Genomic DNA, 19,918 nt, shown 5'->3' on the forward strand with positions numbered 1-19,918 from the left:
CTTTCGCACCTCTAATTTCAAAAGCGTCATATCTGACGGGGTCAACCGAAGCACAGGATCAATACTTAAGGGATGATACTCTCACGTGGTTAGATCCGACGATTTTCTGCTTAATTCTTTTTTGAAGTTCTGGCAAGTCAATTTGCTGGTTAAAAGCTAACCGCGCTCTGTTCTTTGATAAAAAAACGACACCATTCTCAGTGTCATGCACTTCATTGTCGTAGTAAACAATGACATTAATTCGTCCACTCATTTTCAGACTTAGATAAGTTGTTCCATATGTTCGAAACAAAAACATCATGTAGAGAAATAGTGTTGTAATTAAATATGAACAACAAAAATCAATCCTTACTTTAAACAAATAAATTGCTTCAACTTATGCCTTATGTGTGAATTTCTCCTCTTTTGATCTTCTTACAATTTTTCTTTGCTCGTAAATGGATTATGCCACTCGATGCTAAATTAAAATGGTTTTATAGACCAGAGGTGACTCGTAGTTGATTCAAAAAATTCCCTAGGCCTACTGGGGAGTTGAAAGTTGTAAAGAGAAAACACTCCAAGTAGGATACGCTATCAACAAAAGCACTGAAAGAGCGTCTAGCTAGAAGCGTTTTCAGTACCATGTCAGCTGAAAAAGCTTCCAGGTGGATGCACTTTTACTGCTTCTGATGACAGTGCGTCCTACTTGAAGCATTTCTCTCTATAAATTTCAACTCCAGCCTTATTCCAAGAAACCCATTATATATCCCGATATTCCCGGGATATATTTTCTAAACCTCACTGTTTGAAAATAATAGATAAGAGAATAAATAATTTGCTGCAAAAATGGATTAAAATAATATTAACGAAGCAAAAAAAATTAATAACTAATATTTCATTGTTGCTGAGAAAACCGAAGTTTCGATTATGAATTCAATTCAATTTTCCAATTTAAATATACAGTTGGTGTAAATACAATATTTTTAATTTTAAAATAAATTATTATTATTCAACATCTCAAAAATTATTACAAAATAATTAAAAATCTCAAAAAACACTAAACCTTACTTTTAAATATTCAAACCCTAACCCTAAAAACCAATAAGCCTAATTTTAAAATAAAAAATAAAGTATTGAAAAAATCAGGTGAAAAACACTTCTAACCGAGAGCGTTTTTCAAACATTTATCGGTAGATTAATCCCATAAAGTTCTGAATTAAAAAAAAAATTTGGAGAAAACAAATATGAGGTGGCAGAATACGAGTGGGAAATGGCAACAAAACTGATACAAAATGGGTAAAAGAGGTCGAAATGCAGTACTCTCATAGCTTCCCTCCTTTTATCCGCTTTACAAGAAACCCTCATAAATCTTTTTGGCTTTGGCGCTCTCTCCCTCTTTCTCTCCATCAGTATTAGCAAACAAAGGACGTTTTGTTGCACTCCATTTCCCATAACTTTCCGGTACAATTACAATCTCCCTTTGTTTATTATACACTGTCTTGTTCTTTACTTTTCTATGGTTTCCATTTATCTTCGCTCTTTTTGGGTTTGTATCTGTTTTGCTTTTTAAACAATTTGAGGAAAGCTAGGAAGAATTGAATTGAATCATTGACATTGATTATCCAGTTCAGGGTAAAGTTAAAAAAGGAAGAAAAAAGAAAAAGAAAAAACACTAGTTCAAGTTTCTTTTAGGTTAATATGAGTAAGCCTCGTTACGGAGAATTTGCTTGCCAAGTTTTTCTTGTTATTCAATTGTCACCCATTTATTGTGCTTCTTAGTTGCATCAGAATTTGCTTACGGATGCCATTGTTGTGAGCTAGGATTTGCTAAAATGAATTTCTCTAATAGTTAATGAAAATTTTCATTGTCTTGAAATTTAATTCTCAAAACTAATTTTGTGGAATGTTGTTTTTGTTATTAACTTTTTTACCCATATCTTGTGCTTCTTGGTTGCATCAGGATTGAGTTATAGGTGCCAGTTTTGGGAGCTAGAATTGGCTAACATGAATTTCTAACTCAGATAACGGTTTCTGAAAATTTTCATTGTCTCGAAAATTAATTCTCAAAAGTCAAAACTAATTTTGTGGAAAGCTTTGATCTTTTTTTAACTTATTTGTTAAATTATTAGAATAATAGAGTTGAAATAGTTCAAATAGCTTTTATGACACTGTCTATCTGCCAACAAGAATTAGAAATTAAGAATTCCTTAACAATGAGAAGGTGTAACTGCAAATGGGGTTGACTTAATGCTTGATTGTTTTAATTTTTTCTGGCCCGTAAATCCTTGTCTTGTTAAGTTGGTGGTTTGATCTTATTTTTATTGGCTTGGCATATCTATTGCATGATAACTGATAAGAATTGATGTGTTCAAATAAATGCAATTTCTGAGCATTTGGACAATTCTCATTCCATTCCCAGGGTGCCCCAAGGTTTTATAAGCATTTCTTTTCACCCCTTGGCTTTCTGAACAAGAAAAATTGATAGTAGTTCTGACTGATGTCTTGCAATATCATGATAACTTCTTTTTACTTTCAGTGGGTGGGATGCAATAGATTTTTCGAGAATTATAAATCAATCCTTTTGAAATATAGTAGATTAAGAGATTTTGGAACACATTAATTGATTCTATGATGCAAGTCATTGTCGGTACACAACTAACAAAACTTGGAGAATGCATATATCTTATCAATATCATCATGATTCATAACCGAAACACTTTCTGTATGATAGATGAAAGGAGCTTCAACAGATAGGGGCTTCGGGATATACATAAGGATCTAGAAATGGGACAAAAGGAGTCATATTGGATTAATGGGTATTTTGGTAAATGGAAGTTCTTTGTCCCTCCGAGACGATCACCATCCACTGCAAAAGTCAAGCAAAGGATTAGGAGTTCAAATTTATAATCTATTTATTAATAATTTTGGTGCATCTTGGAGCTCTTGAGCAATGGAGCCTGTGGAGCACCACTTGGAGAGTTGCTCTTGGTCTGCTTCACGTTATCGGCTTTGTTTTATTTCCTATTACCTTATTGGTGCTGAGCAATGGAAAGGACTTTCCGGTGCTAACTTCAATTGCAAATTGTGATTCTTCAAAAAGGGTTAATTTTCTGTTTGACATTTTTGTGCAGTGACTTGTGACCACAACTTTATATCTCTTGCATCAACAAATGGCAAGTCGTTCTTCTCGCACTATATATGTTGGTAACCTACCTCTGGATGTCAAAGAGTGGGAGATTGAAGACCTGTTCTACAAGGTTTGTTCATTTAGTCTTTTCTTTGTTTTGTACTTTACTAAAGCAAAGAGAAGAAACGAGAATACCATAGACTGATTCTGTTTATTTTGGTCAAAGTGCTTCTTATCTGATCTTGGTCGGTTGAGTTAGACTTTTTAGTTGGCCTTTGATTCTGTTAATCTCTTTTATGATTCTTAAAGTTTCCAAAACATGTTACTAAAACAGTTAAAGAGTAATTTGTGTGAAAATTATTCACTACGTCATTTGCCTACTTCAAAGGATAAAATTTTATCCTGGTAAAGAAAAGCTACATTTGTTTGTGTTATGCACCCTTAGATAGGCATCATGCATGATTTTCACATTTTGCCATAATCTACACTGTCTGCTTCAGCGTTTATATTGTTCTTGCGGCAAAAGTTTCTTCTTGATTGCTCTTGTTCAACCTAATTTGTGCTATTGAAGAACTTTAAATCTCTTTTTATTTAGCTGTTATCATCAGCGCTTGAAAGGTTCTAGTTTTTTCTATCATCTTCCAACTGTTCGTAGAATATCGGCCTTTGGGAACTTTTAATATGACTTTTGCGAACTACAGTATGGGCACATTTTGGATATAGAATTGAAGCTTCCTTCCCGTCCTCCTGGTTTCTGTTTTGTGGAGGTATGCATCTTACATCAAGACATTTTTTGAGCAATTTTTTCTTGTGCCTATTACTAAGCTGGTGTTGTTTGCAGTTTGAGGACCCTTTGGATGCTGAAGATGCAATTAGGGGTCGAGATGGCTATAATTTTGATGGGTGTCGTATCAGGGTAATTGACTTTTAACTACTATATTATGATTATGTAGCCCTTGTTCCCTAAATGGATTCTTATTTTACCCATGAATCAGGTTGAACTTGCCCATGGTGGTAGAGGGCAATCTTCTCGACATGATTATGGTGGGGGCAGTAGCAGAGGTGGTAGAGGACGATTTAGTGTTTCTCATCGGTCTGAGTTTCGAGGTGAAACTTACATACTCACTTTTTAAAGTTCATTTTACAGTTTCAGACTTTCAGTCCTTATATTTCACTATGATCTCTCCGGTTGTTTTTTTCCCTTGTAACACATTGACAGTTTGTTCACTGTGATTTAGTTGTTGTTCGCGGGCTGCCTTCTTCTGCTTCATGGCAAGATCTAAAGGTGAGGTTTTTCCAACTTCTTCTAAATCAAGGTTCCTCTCATGTGGATCTGATAAGTTACAATCTCATGAATTTATGTTAGGATCACATGCGTAAGGCTGGAGATGTATGCTTTGCTGAAGTCCATCAAGATGGTGATGGTATGAGATCTAATTAGGTTCACTTACTATTTTCATGTTACACCCATCATATCTATCTGGTTTTGCATTTTATTTTATATTTTCAGATTTCCAAATTTGCTTAGCTATGGTTTTTCCTCCTGTAGGAGCCATGGGTATTGTGGACTACACAAATTATGATGACATGAAATATGCAGTATGTTTATTGGAATCTATGGGTTTTATTTGCATGTGACACGTGCTTCTCAATTATTTTACTTACGTTGCTCTTGAATTCCTTGTTGTGCAGATCAGGAAACTAGATGATTCTGAATTTCGAAATCCTTTTGCAAGGGCTTATATTAGGGTAATCCCCTTTTCTATTGGCTTTGCAAAGTTGTCTGGTTTTGGGCTTTTTAAACATTATCTGTCCATGTTTTAACGTTTTGACTGAAGAACGAAATTTGTGATGACTCATTTTTTTGAGTTGACTCTTAATATGTACTTCGTTATGTTTACTGATTTGCTTGAAAATATAATGGCTCTTGGGTGGTGACTGGGGTTTCTGCTGCTGCTGTAATGGATGAATAAAAGTTGTCTTTGAAAAAACTCATAGGAAAATATTCTGTTATTCTTCTACTGCTTTAGTTTATAGATTATAAAGAGAGGAATAATCATTTTAAAGGAAACAATTCCTAATTTCCTAAGAATCAGATGGCGAGATTAGTTTCTATTTACAAGGGAACTACTAGTAATAAGGTAAGATTTCTATCCTTAATTATAGGGATTCCAACACTCCCCTCAAGCTGGAGTGTAGATGTTAATCAAACCCACTTGCCAATAAGTTCTTCAAACATGTTTCATTCAAACTTTTAGTTAACATGTCGCAACTTGTTGTCTAGTAGGTAGGTAGGTGATGCATACTTCTCCGAGTGCATTTACGCTTTTATAAAGTGACGATCTATTTCCACATGTTTGGTCCGATCATGATGCTTTGGATTATGTGCTATCTTTGTGATGCTTTGATTGTTACAAGACATCTTCATAGGTGCGGTATAAGGCACTTTTAGTTCTCCATAAGTCTTTATATCCAAACTCCTTCGCATATACCATGAGATAGTGCTCAATACTCGCCTTTGCACTTCTTGCGTGCTACTGCAGACTGCTTTTTTGCTCCTTCACGTCACGAGATTCCTCCAAAGATAACTACAATAGCCGCTTGTAGGCGTCTATCATTATGAGAACGCTTGATCTACATCGGTGTAGACTTCCATGCTTCAGTTGACCGTCTTCTTGAAGTATGTGCCTTTACCAGAGTTCCTTTTAGATATCTTAGTATTCTATATGCGCTTCAGTGCTTTTCCTCGGGCATGCATATCTTGACTAATAACACTCACACTGAAGGCTATGTCTGGATGGGTGTGAGATAGGTAGATGAGCCTTCCTACTAGGCGTTGATATCTCCCCCTGTCGATTTCTTCTCCATCCTCATTAGTTCCCATAGGAGTTTCGGCTGGTTTGCTGTCCATCAAACCAACTTCCGACATTAGATCAAGAACATATTTCCTTTAGGAAATGAAGATACCTTTTTTCGACCTTGTTACCTCCATACCAAGAAAATATTTAAGACTCCCCAAGTCTTTAAGTTCAAACTCTGTACCAAGAAATTCTTTCAATCTCAAAATTTCGCTCGAGTCATTTCCTGTTAATATTATATCGTCGACATAAACGATAAGGATGCAGCATTTACCCTCTTCTGAGTGCTTGTAGAACATGGTGTGGTCTGCTTGTCCTTGAATGTAATTTCTGCTAGTCATAGCTTTTGCAAATCGGCTGAACCACGCTCGTGGAGATTGTTTTAGCCCATACAAGGACTTCTTCAACTTACACACTTCGGCTGAACCACGCTCGTGGAGATTGTTTTAGCCCATACAAGGACTTCTTCAACTTACACACTTGGTCCTTGTTTTCTTCAAACCCGGGTGGGAAATCCTTGTACACCTCCTCATTTAATTCCGCGTTGAGAAAATCATTTTTTACATCCAATTGAGTCAAGTGCCAATCAAGGTTGGCAGCAAGAGATAGCAGGACCCGAACGGTGTTTAGCTTGGCAACCGGTGCAAACGTCTTGTTGTAGTCGAGACCATAAGTTTGGGTGAATCCCTTAGCCACAAGTCGAGCTTTGTATCGGTCAATACGACTATCAGGTTTAAATTTCGTAGTGAAAATCCATTTGCACCCTACGATTTTTTTTCCTTTAGGTAGATTCGAGACTTCCCATGTTTCATTGTTTTTGAGGGCCTTCATTTCTTCCATCACGGCTTGTCTCCACTCAGCTGATTCAAGAGCCTCTTCTATATTTTTTTGGAGTTTTTACAGAATCAACATTAGTGTCAAAAGCTTTGTAAGATTTAGATAAATTTCCATAGGATACAAACCGAGAAATAGGATGTTGAGTGCAGCTCCTTGTACCCTTTCGAACTGCAATTGGAAGATAGATGGATGGTGACGGAGGTGGGACTTGTTTTCGTAAGTCCTCGGTTGGAGATGTAATTGGCTTCGCATATCGTTTCAGGAGAACGATTCACGAGAGTAAACTCATTTTTTGTTTTCCTTGATCAGGTGGCTGTTGTACTTTGGTGGAGGTATTGTTATTGGGAAGGACGGTGTTAAATTCTTGTTGCACAGGGGAAACAACTAAATTTGGGATAGGTTTGTTTGTGATAGTAGTAGGATCAGGAGGTATAATGAGGAGAGTATTAAGGGTCTCATCTTCATTAAAAATCTCCCCTGAAGATGAGATGCTACAAAGTATGGCTCATTTTCAAAGAAGGTAACATCCCGAGAGACAAACATTCGGCGCAATGTTGGTGAGTAACACTTATAGCCTTTTTGTGTAGGGGAATATCCAATGAAGATGCATGTGTGGGCTCGAGGATCAAGTTTGGATTGATTTGGTTGATGGTTATGGACAAAAGCTTTACAGCCGAATATTTTGGCTGGAAGATTAGGAACATGAAATAGAGGGAAGGCCTTTAAAAGAGTATTTAGAGGTGTTTGGAAATTGAGGATCTTTGATGGCATTTGGTTTATGAGATAACAGGCAGTGAGGACAGTTTCTCCCCACAAGTATTTTGGAACATTCATGGTGAACATTATGGCTCGAGCCACATCAAGAAGATGACGATTTTTTTTCTCAGAGATCCCGTTTTGTTGAGGAGTGTCAGGACAAGAGCTTTGGTGTATAATGCCTTGGTCAGAAAGGTATGGACTTAAGACAGAGTTGAAGTATTCTCTCCCATTGTCTGTACGGAGGGTATGTATGATAGAGTTGAATTGGGTTCAAACCATTGAGTGAAAATTTTGGAATACTTTGAGTGTTTCAGATTTTTCTTTGAGTAGAAAGACCCAACAGACCCTAGTATGATCATCAATGAATGTTATAAACCATCTAGCCCCTGTAATATTTTTCACTTGGCTGGCTCCCCATAGGTCACTGTGGATTAACGAAAAAGGTTGGGACTGAATATGTGGTTTAATGGGTATGGCACACGGGTATGTTTAGATAATTGGCAAATTTCACACTTCAAGGAATTAATACTTTTATTTCGAAATAACAGCGGAAGATGTTTTTTCAAATACACAAAGTTTGGATGTCCTAACCTACGGTGCCATAACATAATAATGTCCTCTTTTGAAGTGGATAGAGCCAATCCCCCTTGTGTACTGTTTTTATTCCAAATATATAGTCCATCATCAAATTTAGCAGTGCCAATCATCCTTCTCGATTTTTGTTCCTGTATCACACAACCAATTGCAGAAAATTCAGCAAGAACTTTTTCATCCTTAGTAAGTTTACTAATTGAAAGTAAATTACAAGACAAATTTGGGACATGTAGGACTTTATCGAGAGAAAAACTCTTTGTCATTTGTACTTCACCTATTCCAACCACAGATGAGTAAGAACCGTTAGCTATGCGGATTCGGGATTTGTTATGACAAGGAGTGTAGGTGTGAAACAACGTGGAGTCACCTGTCATGTGTGTCATGTGATCGGAGGCACCTGAATCGAGTATCCAAGGAGATTGATTATTAGATTCAAAAGCAATGTTGAGGGCAGTACCTTGAGTGGCTAGAGATCCATGAGTAGTGGGAGTACCAAGTATCTTATGGAGAGTCTCAAGCTGTGTTTTGGTTAAGCGAATATCAAGAACATCATCAGCAGTAGTGGAGGATAACATGGCAGTCTTATTATCCTTCTGTTTTTTTTTAGGATAGCCATGGAGTTTGAAGCATTTTTCTTTTGTATGACCAACATGATTGCAGTGACTACACCATGGTCTTGTTGATCCAGAATCATTTCCAGCACATTGTTTTTGTGGCTGTGGACCTTTGGAGATGAGAGCAGAGGATTCAGTAGGACGGTTAGAAATCGGGGTCATAGGTTTAGGTTCCTTTGAATCTCCCATCATGTCAAGACGACGCTTTTCTTCTCTTTTAACTTTTGCAAATGCTTCACTGATCGTTGGAAGAGGTGATCTGCCTAGAATTCGGCCACGGACCTCATCTAACTCACGGTTCAGTCCTGCTAAAAACTCATAAAGACGTCCATTGTTGAGATGGGTCATAAACCTGTTGTGTTCTAAGCCTTCACCCCAATCCGCCTCATAATACATATACAGTTCTTGCCACAAAATTTTCAGATGTAGTAGTGAGTTACCTCGAGTGTTCCTTGTCGGATATCCTTTAACTTAAGCTTGATCTCAAATACTTGGGAGGCGTTTCCAAGATCTGAGTAGTTTTCTTTGACTGCATCCCACATGTCTTTTGCTGTTTTGAAAAAAAGATAGGTGCGGCTTATATGGCCTTCCATCGAATTGATTAGCCAATCCATTACAATTGAATTGTTGAGTTCCCAAGTGGCATAAGTAGGATCAGCTTGGTTGTGGAATTTCTCCATTGATGTATCCTAATTTGCCACGACCACGAATCACCATAAGAATCGATTGAGACCATTGCAGGAAGTTCTTCCCATTTAGCCGATGATTGGTGATTATAAGGGAGGAATTAATTTCACCTTAAGTGATTCCCTGATTGATATTCTGAGTTATTTGTGATGTTTCAGTTTCAGAGAAATTTTCATTGATATCACCCATTGGAGGACTAAACCGAAGGAATTTTTAGGAAGGGAAATTAAAGAAAAAAATAGGATCGAATGAATCCTAAAGCCCTGATGTCATGAAAAAACTCAGAGGAAAATATTCTATTATTCTTCTATTGCTTTAGTTTACAGATTATAAAGAGAGGAATAATCATTTTAAAGGAAACAATTCCTAATTTCCTAAGAATCAGTAACTTAGATTAGTTTCTATTTACAAGGGAACTACTAGTAATAAGGTAAGATTTCTATCCTTAATTATAGGGATTCCAACAGTCTTTGACACAAAATAAACACCCCTTCTTTGTTGATGTGGAGGGCATTTTATTTGTCCTTTTTTCATTTCTCCTTAAAAATGCATTTTATTGGAACTTGCAATTGTCATTTCAGGTGAACTGCTATGAGGCCAGTCCTCGCAGGGGTCAAAGCCAGAGTAGAAGTCACATTAAGAGTCCAAGGGGGAATCAAAGGTATCTATAAATTTTATTTATCTTTTGCTTCATCTCCTGTGTTTCTCCTCGCATACACAAACATTGAGAGGTACACCCAAACAATCTCCATGCTTGCGTGTGTATAGCCACAACCGTATGCCTGTGGCTATCGTCTTTACCATGGTTAGACTGATTTTTCATCTTTATCCAGGTCTGTATCAAAATCGAGGTCACCTTCACCTGCCAGATTATCCAGGTATGTATATAATTTGAAGTTTGATATATGTTATTTTATTTTAAGTAGCCACTTTCCTCTCCGTTTGCGCTCATTTTTGCATCTCTTGCTTACACGTGCACAGATCAAGGTCAAGGTCCAACTGATTGCAGGTAAGTTGTTTCCATCAGTAATTGCAGTGGACAAGTAATAGTGTATATGTAGGTAGACAAAAAGATCAAATGCTGAAAGCATGAATTAAGTTTCTTGAAATCAAAATAAAAACAACCCAAGGGTGTTTAATCTATGGGTTGGTTTATGTTGCATCTGTAGATAAAAAATTGGATGCCTATTATTTGTTCATAGGAAAATACCGACATACCATGATAAAAACTTTCAAGCAGTTTTTATATTCAGGTTTTATTGCTGTTGCAGGAATGTTTGCAGAATGGCTAGCATCTGTTGAGTTTCCTGTTGACTTGTAGCATTAGAAACTTGAAGGGATATATGAATATTTTGGTACCATATAGTTGTGACTTGTGAGGATAGCTCAGTATCTTTATGGTGTAATCTTGTATTGTACCCGCTTATTTGGATACATGTTCTGCGTGCTTGTAATGGGACTGATTTGTACCTTTTGACTTGCTAGTTTCTTGACAGAAACTAGAAAGCAATAATAGCTTATTTGAATACGAGTTAAAGATTAAGACTTTAGTTATGGATGTTTTTTTTTTTCTGGCAGTTATGTTCCATACAGAGATGGCACTTATTTGTAATAAAATTTAAGCCTTATTATTATTGTTGACTTTTATGGAACAATGAATATGGAACAAAATTGAGCATCAACTTGTACTAAATTCACCGTAGTTCACTGGAAGTGTCGAGAGTCGAAACATTTGGTTTGCGTGAGACTTATATTTCAACCGACGGTTCCATCGTTTTATAAACTTGGAAACCATACAATTAATACAGAAATTAATTTGTCAAGTACATTAAAATGCCCAAATGTCAACTTTAAAACCATAATGTTGACAATAGTGTATACAACGTAAATTAATGCATGTATTTGCTAGGAATTAACCAATGTGTAGTGATGACATATTTGCAGTATAATTTGATTCAATTGAAAGCTGTACAAACACGCCTGATTTCTCCTTTGGACCCTGTTTTGACACCAATTTGGCCCATCTTCACAATGGAATCAACGAAATCAGATTCAAAAGATGGTCCAAAAATAGGAGTGAGGATTCCAAAATAGGAGTCAACTACCATCCTGGTAGTTTCATCGTCGTATAGCCTGGCATCAGATTCCAACACTGCAAACCCATTCCTGATGTTGTCAAGTATCTGTTTATCAAAAGTCCGCTCACTGCCTCGATCCATTGGTAACCTCACATTCACGTCTCCATTCTGTGGGCAAATGGATTGCAGCTGTGGTAAAAAATCAGGGCTTATTGCAGGGTCTGAACCCCCAGCAGGTGAGAATTTGTAAAGCCGTTTCGTCATGAAAAAACAAGCTGTCGTTCCAATTGTATGCGCCGCTGCATGCATTTTCATTGGAAAAACAAAATAGCATTAGATGCTCAAGAGTCAAAAGTGGAGGACCATCATTCATAGTTGTAGATTCATTATTTAACTGGCACAGTCAACAAAGTGAAAAAAAGCTTCACTGAAACCTTATCTATCCTATAGTAAGTATGACAGGCTATTGTTCATGAATCTAGCCTGGAAAGGAAAAAAAAAACCAAACAAACTTGAAAACACCAGCATACCTGCCTAGCATGGCCCTTAATTAGTAACATACATACATACATACATATGTAAGTATTCCTAAGTCATGATATATCAGTTGAGTTCCTACTGCAACCATGAGATCATCAAACCTGCATGAGAGAGAGAGAGAGAGAGAGAGAGAGAGAAAGGGGTAATTTACCGCTGAGAAGCACAAGGTCTTTCTCAGAGAGCCCTTTCTGAAGAAACTTAGCCTTAAGTTGCTGGATTGAGTCACTTACATCTGGCATCTTGGCCGCCAGAGAAACATCCGAAACCCTTCCATCTCTACGCCCTGTTGGAACTTCATATGATGGTCCATTTGCCTATATGCCATACATACATAGAAGCAATCATTAAATGTTGAGAGAAGAAAACAATTTATATCCACAAATGAAATATATTCATATACCAAAGCTATAGCATCTCGAGCTGCCAAGGCAACTATATCAGCACAAGAAACCACTCCCGGACATGTAGCTTCCAACTGAGCTTTGGCTTGCTCTATCACTTCAAATCCCCCAACTCCTTGGTGACCAAATGCATGCCTCTCTGCTTTTGGACCATTTTCTATCAGGATTGAACCATCACAGCCCTGATGATATCACACACACATTATATGTAATGAGAATCCTAACATAATGTTAATGGAGAATGAAGAAAAGAGAGAGAAAGAGAGAGAGACCTCAACAAAGCAGTCATGGAAATGGAGCCTGAGCAAGACAGGAGGGATGTTGGAGATAGATTGAGCGGCATTTCGAACAACGCTGGACACAATGGACTCAGCATCTGGGCATGTGTTTGAATAGAACCCCACTCTTAGTTGGCCTTGAACAACTCCAATGGCAAAAAATGCTAGCAAAAGGAAAACAAAACCCATTGTTTTCATGATGTTAAATACACCGTATAACAGTGATAATCAACAAGACGATGTCCTAAAAGATGAACAAATATATATATATGTATATAGTCGCTAAAAAACAAAAAGAAGGAAGAGGAATTTAAGTAAGCGGCGGAAGGGTCAGCAGCTCTTAAGCTGACAGCTTCTGGGATAAAGAAGCCAATGTGTCAACTCTCACCCAAAATTTGCATGTGCTTTCTCATTTTTTCTACTTCTACTTATACTACTCCCAATCCCAACTCTTTTTTTTTCTTTTTCTTTTTAAATTCCATCTATATGCAAATATATCTTTTTAATATATGATTCCATATTTATATGAATCCAAGATTTAGCAACACTTTTTTTTTATATAGATTCATAGCAATTATTATTTTTATATAAGAAAAGAGTGTGATTCAATGGAAATTATTGTTCATCATGATACATTCTCGAAGAGTTCCCAATTATTAAGGCCAACTATCTTCCACAACTACCAAAATATAAATGCATTCTACATTTGTTGAGGAAGGGCCCAATTCGTTCTAATCCTTTTCCTATGAGAGGATGGAATTTGGAGAGAATAATTTTTTTTCTAAATAAAATTAAAACATAATTTTAAAATTTTAAACAGATACAAATATTACTTGAAGAAACATGTGTTTATTAAATATATTATCAAATTCTTGCACGTATTTATTTGTGTCAACCCAATTCTTCAGAGAGTTGATTTTCGTATCCATTTATTATTATTTTAAAGTAACGGATGAAGTTGGAAGCTGTCAAAGAGATTGGCAGAAAAAGGAAAGAGAAAAATGGACTTAATCGAACTCAAAACATGGGTGTCCCAACCCAAAGGGACCATACAGCACATGCAATGAAAGTTCCTTAAGAAAAACAAATTGGTGAGCCATTTGGACGTAAGTGTTTAAGTTGGAGATTTTTTTTCCAATACATAATTTAGTCTTTGTAAGTCACTTTTCCATCTGAATAAACTGGTAATTCTGAGTTGCATGGGTGAAAATTGGATGGCTAAGTTTGTGTCTTTAAATCAGGTTTTAAAATGGTAGTCTTAATTACACGTTATGTGATGGAATGAAATTGTCTTCACTCGTTGTCCTTCTTGCAAGCTTTCTAGAATCTTGAATTGTTTACAGTTAATTCTTTTTGGCCAAATGCTTCTTGGATATCCTTAGAAGCTGGTAAATTGATTGAAGTGGTTTTGCATTCATATGCTTTGACCGACAGTTGTTTTTTTTTTTAAAGAAAAGATAAATGACATCAAATTAATTGTTTAAAAGCATCGCTCGCTTTATCTTTTTATAAAACCTCTATGATTTTGTTTGGAGCCGCATCAAGAACCTATAAGCTTCACTTCCATGTTAGACTCAGTTTGGTTAATTGATCCGCAATTATGTTGTGTTCTCTAAACACATGTCTGATTCTCCATTGTCCTTCAGATCTCATAATTCGCTGGACCCTTCTAAGCACAGTAATATCTGAATTCTCCAACTAGATATCAATCAAAGCCTGGACCACACCAGGATTATCGGTTTGAATTGTTGCTTGTCTAAATCCTCTATTTAACAGTACAAGAAGCTCATCGAGGATAACCCATATTACAGCTTCAAAAGGTGAACATTTCCCCAAGTACCAATTAAATCCTAAAATTCAATTTCCAACTTGATCCCGCAGCACACCTCCAGCAGAAGGATTCCCTGTATCTCTAGCCACTGCACCATCAGTGAATAAATGGACCCACGTATCGACATGAGAATTAAAGCTCGACCTTAGAGTATTTATCTTGTGACCATTGTGTTGTAATTTGAATTGTTGAACCCTACTAATGGAGGCTTTAACAACTTCGATTGTCGACCAAGTAACATTCTGGAAGATGAAAAAATTTCTATTCTTCTAGATACACTAAGAAATTAATCCAAAAAGACACGACCAAGTAACGCCACGATCTTGCACTCTCATATGGCAACAAAGGTTAGAAGATAGCCAAACCTAAAAAGTATCAGAAAAGAATCTTTGTTGTTGTTCCGTTGGCATCACATGCGTCCAAACTTCCTTTGCTGTTGGGCAATCTCGAAGCACATGGGTAATATCCTCAAATCCATGTCTACATATAGGGCACGAACTGCTATATCCAATCCCTTGCCTTTTACACTTCGAATTCGTTAGAAGTCTCTGCTTAGATGCTAACCAATGGAAGAATCTCACTCTTTGTGGTCCCTAATATTTCCATGTATTCTTCCAAAAGTCCTCTCTAGGGTTCCAAGTATCATCTTTTAATGATTAGTAAGCACTATATACTGAAAAGGAGCCTGAGGCCGGACAAGCCCAAATCACCCTATCTGAACCCGAATTAGGATGTGGAGGTGGGATACTAACAATATGATTGATCGCTTCATCATACAACCATATACAAAATAAATCCAAATTCCAATAGACGTGACCAAATCCCTTAGAGTGTAATCCATGTCAAGATTAGCATAAAGGGGGATTTTCAAACTTAATGGATCAATACTTGGGATCCAGGAATCTTTCCAGCAACAAATATTAGCACCATCTTCAATGGACCAAGCTAAGTTCTCACGAAAAAGAGGGCATACCTTAGAGAGGGACTGTAAAAAATGCGAACATTGACTCCTAGCAATTGAATTTGGAAGTTGCTCTTTCCAACCATGTTTTGAACAAAAAACATGAACCTACAATCTGTTACCTGTGGAGACTAATTTAAACCAAATCTTCATAAGAAACGACATATTTTGATCATGCAAATGTCGAAATCCAAGACTACATCGAGACTTAGGTTGACAGATGGAGTCCCACCCTACTAATAAATTTTCGGATGGCCACTAGGACTCTCTCAAATAAACTGCCCTAGTAAATATTCAATCTTTGCACAAATTCCCTTCAGTATCAACTTAGACTACATGAAATAGTTCAAAATGGAAAGTAGAACAGACTATGCCAAGGTTATTCTACCAACGATGGATAACTTCCTTGTATCCCAATTTTGCAATTTACGCCTCACCTTTTCAACCGTAAAGCTCAAGGTACTATTAGTAACCCTATCATGCAGGAGAGGTACCCCTAAATAAATACCAAGGTTCTGAACTTCTTGAAAACCAAAAATTAAACTAATACAATTACTTACATCATCTTCATTTCCTTTAGAAAAGTAAATATTACTTTTCCGAATGCTGATCTTGTGTCCAAAAAACTCACAGAAATGGTTCAAAACATTTTCAAATAAATGGGCTTGATCAATCTCTACTTTGCAAAAACTAATCAAGTTGTCTACAAAGAACATATGGGAAAGCACAAGACCCGTTTTTGAGAGATGAATTGGCCTTCACCTACCAACATCGATTTTTGATCAAATAGTATAACCAAGCCATTCCATGCACAGAACGAAAAGATATGACAATAATGGACATCGTTGTCGAATCCACCTAACCGGCTTAAATTTCTAAGTAGGAACTCTGTTCCATAAATTCTACATAGAAGAATAAAATATGGTCGACATGATCAATTTTCAAAGAAAGTTGGGTATCCTAGCATCTTGCAAAGAAGCACCAATAAATTCTCAACTCATTTTGTCTTAAGTCTTTTCCAAATCCAGCTTAATGGCCATCCAATTTTTCCCATTTCGTTTTCTCCACATGGAGTGGATAACTTCTTGGCTATAATAATGTTATCTGAGATATTGCGTCCAACAATGAATCCAGCTTGCTCATGTGATATAAAATTGGGGAAAACCAATTTAAACCGATTTGAAATCATTTTTATTACCAGTTTATACAAGACAAAACATATACGAATAGGGTAAAATTGGCTAAAGCTATCAGGATAGTCTGTTTTTTGGATTAGAACAATCAGGGTATTATTCAATTTTGGTTCAATGGGATCACCAGCAAAGATCCCCTGTACCCAACCACAAATAACACTACCAACAATATCCCACTGGCTTTGGAAAAATACGCATGGTAACTATCACTTCCCGGAGCTTTCAGTGAGCCATGTCAAATAAAGCCCTCTTAATCTCTTTGTTTGTTACCGGTTCCTCCAAGAAAGCAATGTCTGAAGAATTAAGGCATGGAAAAATATTAGTTAGAATGTCCCTCACAAGCTCCGAAATTTCACTATATAACCTCCCAAAAAAACCCACTACCTATTTTTGAAAAATTCTCTAATCAGAACACCATTCTCCATTATCAAGGTACAAGGCCATGATACAATTAAATTTTCTTCTCTGTACCATACGACTATGAAAAAAATTGTATTTTTGTTACCCAGTTGAAGCCAGTCGCACCTTGCTTTTTGTATCCACAATAGCTCATCGTAGTTAAGCACATTTTCCAACTCATCACGAATCTCCATTTCTTGTTGGACTAAATGGTTAAAATCAGAATGATCTAAAGCCTCTTGGATATTGGAAAGTGCCTTCATGAGATACCATTTACGGGGACCTAAGAATCTATAAACATTCAAATTCCTCTATTTAATATACGAGGTAAATTCAGTAAGAGAGTCAACCATATTACTCGCATAGTTCTACTTATTTTTGACAAAAGTGGAGAAATTAGCATGCTTCGTCCACCCCATTAGGAACCTGAAGGGTCTTTCTCTAGCCAAACTGAGGTCCAGTCTAGTATTAAGGAGAATAGGTCCGTGGTCAGATTTAATGTGCAAAAGATGAGAAACTAAACACTGCGGGAAAGCTATCACCCATGCGTCATTAGCTAATGCCCAGTCAAGTCTTTCAAAAGTACCACCTCTTTGCCAAGTAAATAATGGATCAATGTACCCTAAATCTTACAATTCACAAGAATCAACAAAGTTGTCAGAAAGATTACATCTCTTTTCGAGGGCACGATAACTTTTTTTTATCATAAGGTGAGAGAATAACATTGAAATCACCCATTATTAATCATGGAGAGGAAATATGCAATAAAACAAATTTTAACCATCCCAAAGTAACCTCTATTTTCTTCTATCAAGATGACCATAAATAAAATAAAGAAAATGGAATTAGCAGGTATATTATCAACAACACGAAGAAAAATGAATTAAGGATGATTTTGGATAATTCGAATCCGAACAAAATCCTTTCAACCTACTAAGATACCTCTTGAAAAGCTAATAGCTTAAACACTGTGAGAAAAATTAAACCCTAATCTGTCAATAATACAGATTTCTTTTTTATCGCTTAATCTCGGTTCTAGTAAATATAATATCCAAACCAAATGCCACTTATATTCACGAAAGACTCGGAGAAATTTACTGCAGTGCACCCTTAACAATTCCACGAAAAAAATTTAGATCTAAAATCGTATACAAAATTTAAAAAAAAACACAACCTTATTGTCTAAGAGGGTCAACTCTGGTCAATTACTTTTCTATTCTTAAAGAATTGTCTGTTTCAATTTCTCATTGTTATGAGTCGAAATAATCTCGGCCAAGTGGTTCATTGACTTACGCAATGAGACTTGTGAACTTCCAACATTTTTGAAGCGGCTGTTTCGGCCATAGTTAATTTTATTAAGTATTTTGTGACACGTCCATCTCTAATTTTATCACCAGAACCCCTACCAGCTGCGCGATCCACTCTCTTCTCCGAGACCAACCCAATATTCCCTTCCACCTGAGAGTCGGCATTTGGGTTCTTATTTTCTTTGAAAATCACTGCCGTATGTTTGTTAGGGTCAAGACTGCCAACCATCACCGACGCTGCAATGCCCACCATTCATTCTATTACTAAGTTTGTAGTAGAAAAAAGATCCTGGAATAGCTCTACTAGTTTTGTTAACTAACCCGTTACCCGAACCATCAGACCCGTCGTCCACACCTAGACCTCCATTACTGAAATCAGTTGTAGAGGACTACTACTGCTCAGAGCCCTCCACTGCCTTATCTAAAATAGAAGAGGCTTTAACTCCTAGTGGTCCATTAAGGTCCAGTCCATTTTTTTTCCCCGTTAGGCCCTCAGAAAACCTATCATCTACAATTCGAAATCCATTAGTCCTCTTGCTAGACGAAACAGGCCCGATAGATGACCTACTAGCAACACTATTAACTCTTATCGGACCTACCGTGTTCCTAAAGCCCAATTCATTAAGTTGACCTTTATCTAATGCTCCACTCCCCAATTGACCGTTGTTGTGTCCAAAAATCTCATTACTTTGGTGGGGCCCATTAGAGATTCTTTTGCCTTTATTACGTCGAATATCAGTCGATTCATTTATATCACTAGGAAGAATTCCCGCATTTGATTCCATATCGGTTAAGGCCCTAAAACAAAATCCCCCTTATCATTCACCAAATTTTCAGCGTTCACCTACAAGTTATCCCTAAACTTTCACCTAGATTTTCTTTCTACCAGCATCTACGACCCGTATGTTTCATGACTTTTCCCTATATTGTCCACAACCATATTGTGATTTTTCGATATCATTTCGGATGGTGAAGGTCAGAGGTCCTAATGGTGCAAGCTTTCTTAACATGGGCATATCTTCCACAATAAAAACATACCATTGCTAAGAATTCATATTCAACTCTTTGGATTTTGCCATTAATTAGAATTTGCAATATCAGTGACCTATCTAAATTGACATAGATAGCCATTTGGGCAAACCAACCTTTTGCTCTATTATTAGTGCTCATGTCCGATTTGGCCACCTTCCCAACCATTCCCCTTATTTCCACCAAAATCTTACTCTTATACAAATATCCTGGCAATCCCAAAAGCCTGATCCAAGATATCACCATATTCGAAAATGCTTGTGTTGGATTAAAGGACACCATCCATGGTTCACTGTCAAGTATTGACCAAATATAATCCAAGGACCTTCTCACAGTCAAGGTTGTTTTGGAATTTGGCTAGGAAGTATCCATTTTCAATATTCATTAGATGAAATGGTGAAGAGGGCTTTCACAGGCAATTAACTTTATTCTACAAAATTGAATAC

At 36.8% G+C, this 19,918-nt stretch overlaps 2 protein-coding genes across 4 annotated transcripts; one reads left to right on the plus strand and one right to left on the minus strand.

Annotated features, from left to right (window-relative positions):
- The first annotated feature begins 1,217 nt into the window (after positions 1-1,217).
- LOC105786021 (serine/arginine-rich splicing factor SR34A) lies at positions 1,218-11,005 on the plus strand. 3 transcript variants are annotated; one of them, XM_052634306.1, is made up of 14 exons: positions 1,218-1,440; positions 2,711-2,967; positions 3,111-3,236; positions 3,808-3,873; positions 3,948-4,022; positions 4,102-4,213; positions 4,345-4,391; positions 4,473-4,530; positions 4,656-4,705; positions 4,799-4,855; positions 10,037-10,116; positions 10,289-10,333; positions 10,437-10,464; positions 10,727-11,005. In XM_052634306.1, the coding sequence occupies exons 3-13, from the start codon at positions 3,150-3,152 to the stop codon at positions 10,456-10,458; spliced, it is 699 nt and encodes a 232-aa protein (XP_052490266.1). In that variant the 5' UTR covers positions 1,218-1,440; positions 2,711-2,967; positions 3,111-3,149; the 3' UTR covers positions 10,459-10,464; positions 10,727-11,005. The 3 variants fall into 3 exon arrangements, with proteins under 3 accessions (XP_052490266.1, XP_012467716.1, XP_052490269.1); XM_012612262.2 differs by having other exon boundaries at positions 2,711-3,236; XM_052634309.1 differs by lacking the exon at positions 2,711-2,967.
- Positions 11,006-11,169: 164 nt separating this feature from the next.
- On the minus strand, positions 11,170-13,258 carry LOC105786019 (peroxidase 43). The gene is made up of 4 exons (XM_012612259.2): positions 12,747-13,258; positions 12,474-12,656; positions 12,225-12,387; positions 11,170-11,832 (listed from the first exon to the last, which is right to left on the minus strand). The coding sequence occupies exons 1-4, from the start codon at positions 12,948-12,950 to the stop codon at positions 11,411-11,413; spliced, it is 972 nt and encodes a 323-aa protein (XP_012467713.1). The 5' UTR covers positions 12,951-13,258; the 3' UTR covers positions 11,170-11,410.
- Positions 13,259-19,918: the final 6,660 nt, after the last annotated feature.

The sequence above is a fragment of the Gossypium raimondii genome, chromosome 1 (genome assembly GCF_025698545.1).
Source record: "Gossypium raimondii isolate GPD5lz chromosome 1, ASM2569854v1, whole genome shotgun sequence".
Taxonomy (NCBI): domain Eukaryota; kingdom Viridiplantae; phylum Streptophyta; class Magnoliopsida; order Malvales; family Malvaceae; genus Gossypium; species Gossypium raimondii.

Coding starts and splice junctions, on each gene's coding strand:
- LOC105786021 (XM_012612262.2), top strand. CDS start 3,150: ATGGCAAGTCGTTCTTCTCGCACTATATATGTTGGTAACCTACCTCTG. Junction 4,214..4,344: donor TCATCGGTCTGAGTTTCGAG/GTGAAACTTACA, acceptor ACTGTGATTTAG/TTGTTGTTCGCGGGCTGCCT. Junction 10,117..10,288: donor AGTCCAAGGGGGAATCAAAG/GTATCTATAAAT, acceptor ATCTTTATCCAG/GTCTGTATCAAAATCGAGGT.
- LOC105786019 (XM_012612259.2), bottom strand. CDS start 12,950: ATGAAAACAATGGGTTTTGTTTTCCTTTTGCTAGCATTTTTTGCCATT. Junction 12,388..12,473: donor CTCGAGATGCTATAGCTTTG/GTATATGAATAT, acceptor TATGGCATATAG/GCAAATGGACCATCATATGA. Junction 11,833..12,224: donor AGACCTTGTGCTTCTCAGCG/GTAAATTACCCC, acceptor AAATGCATGCAG/CGGCGCATACAATTGGAACG.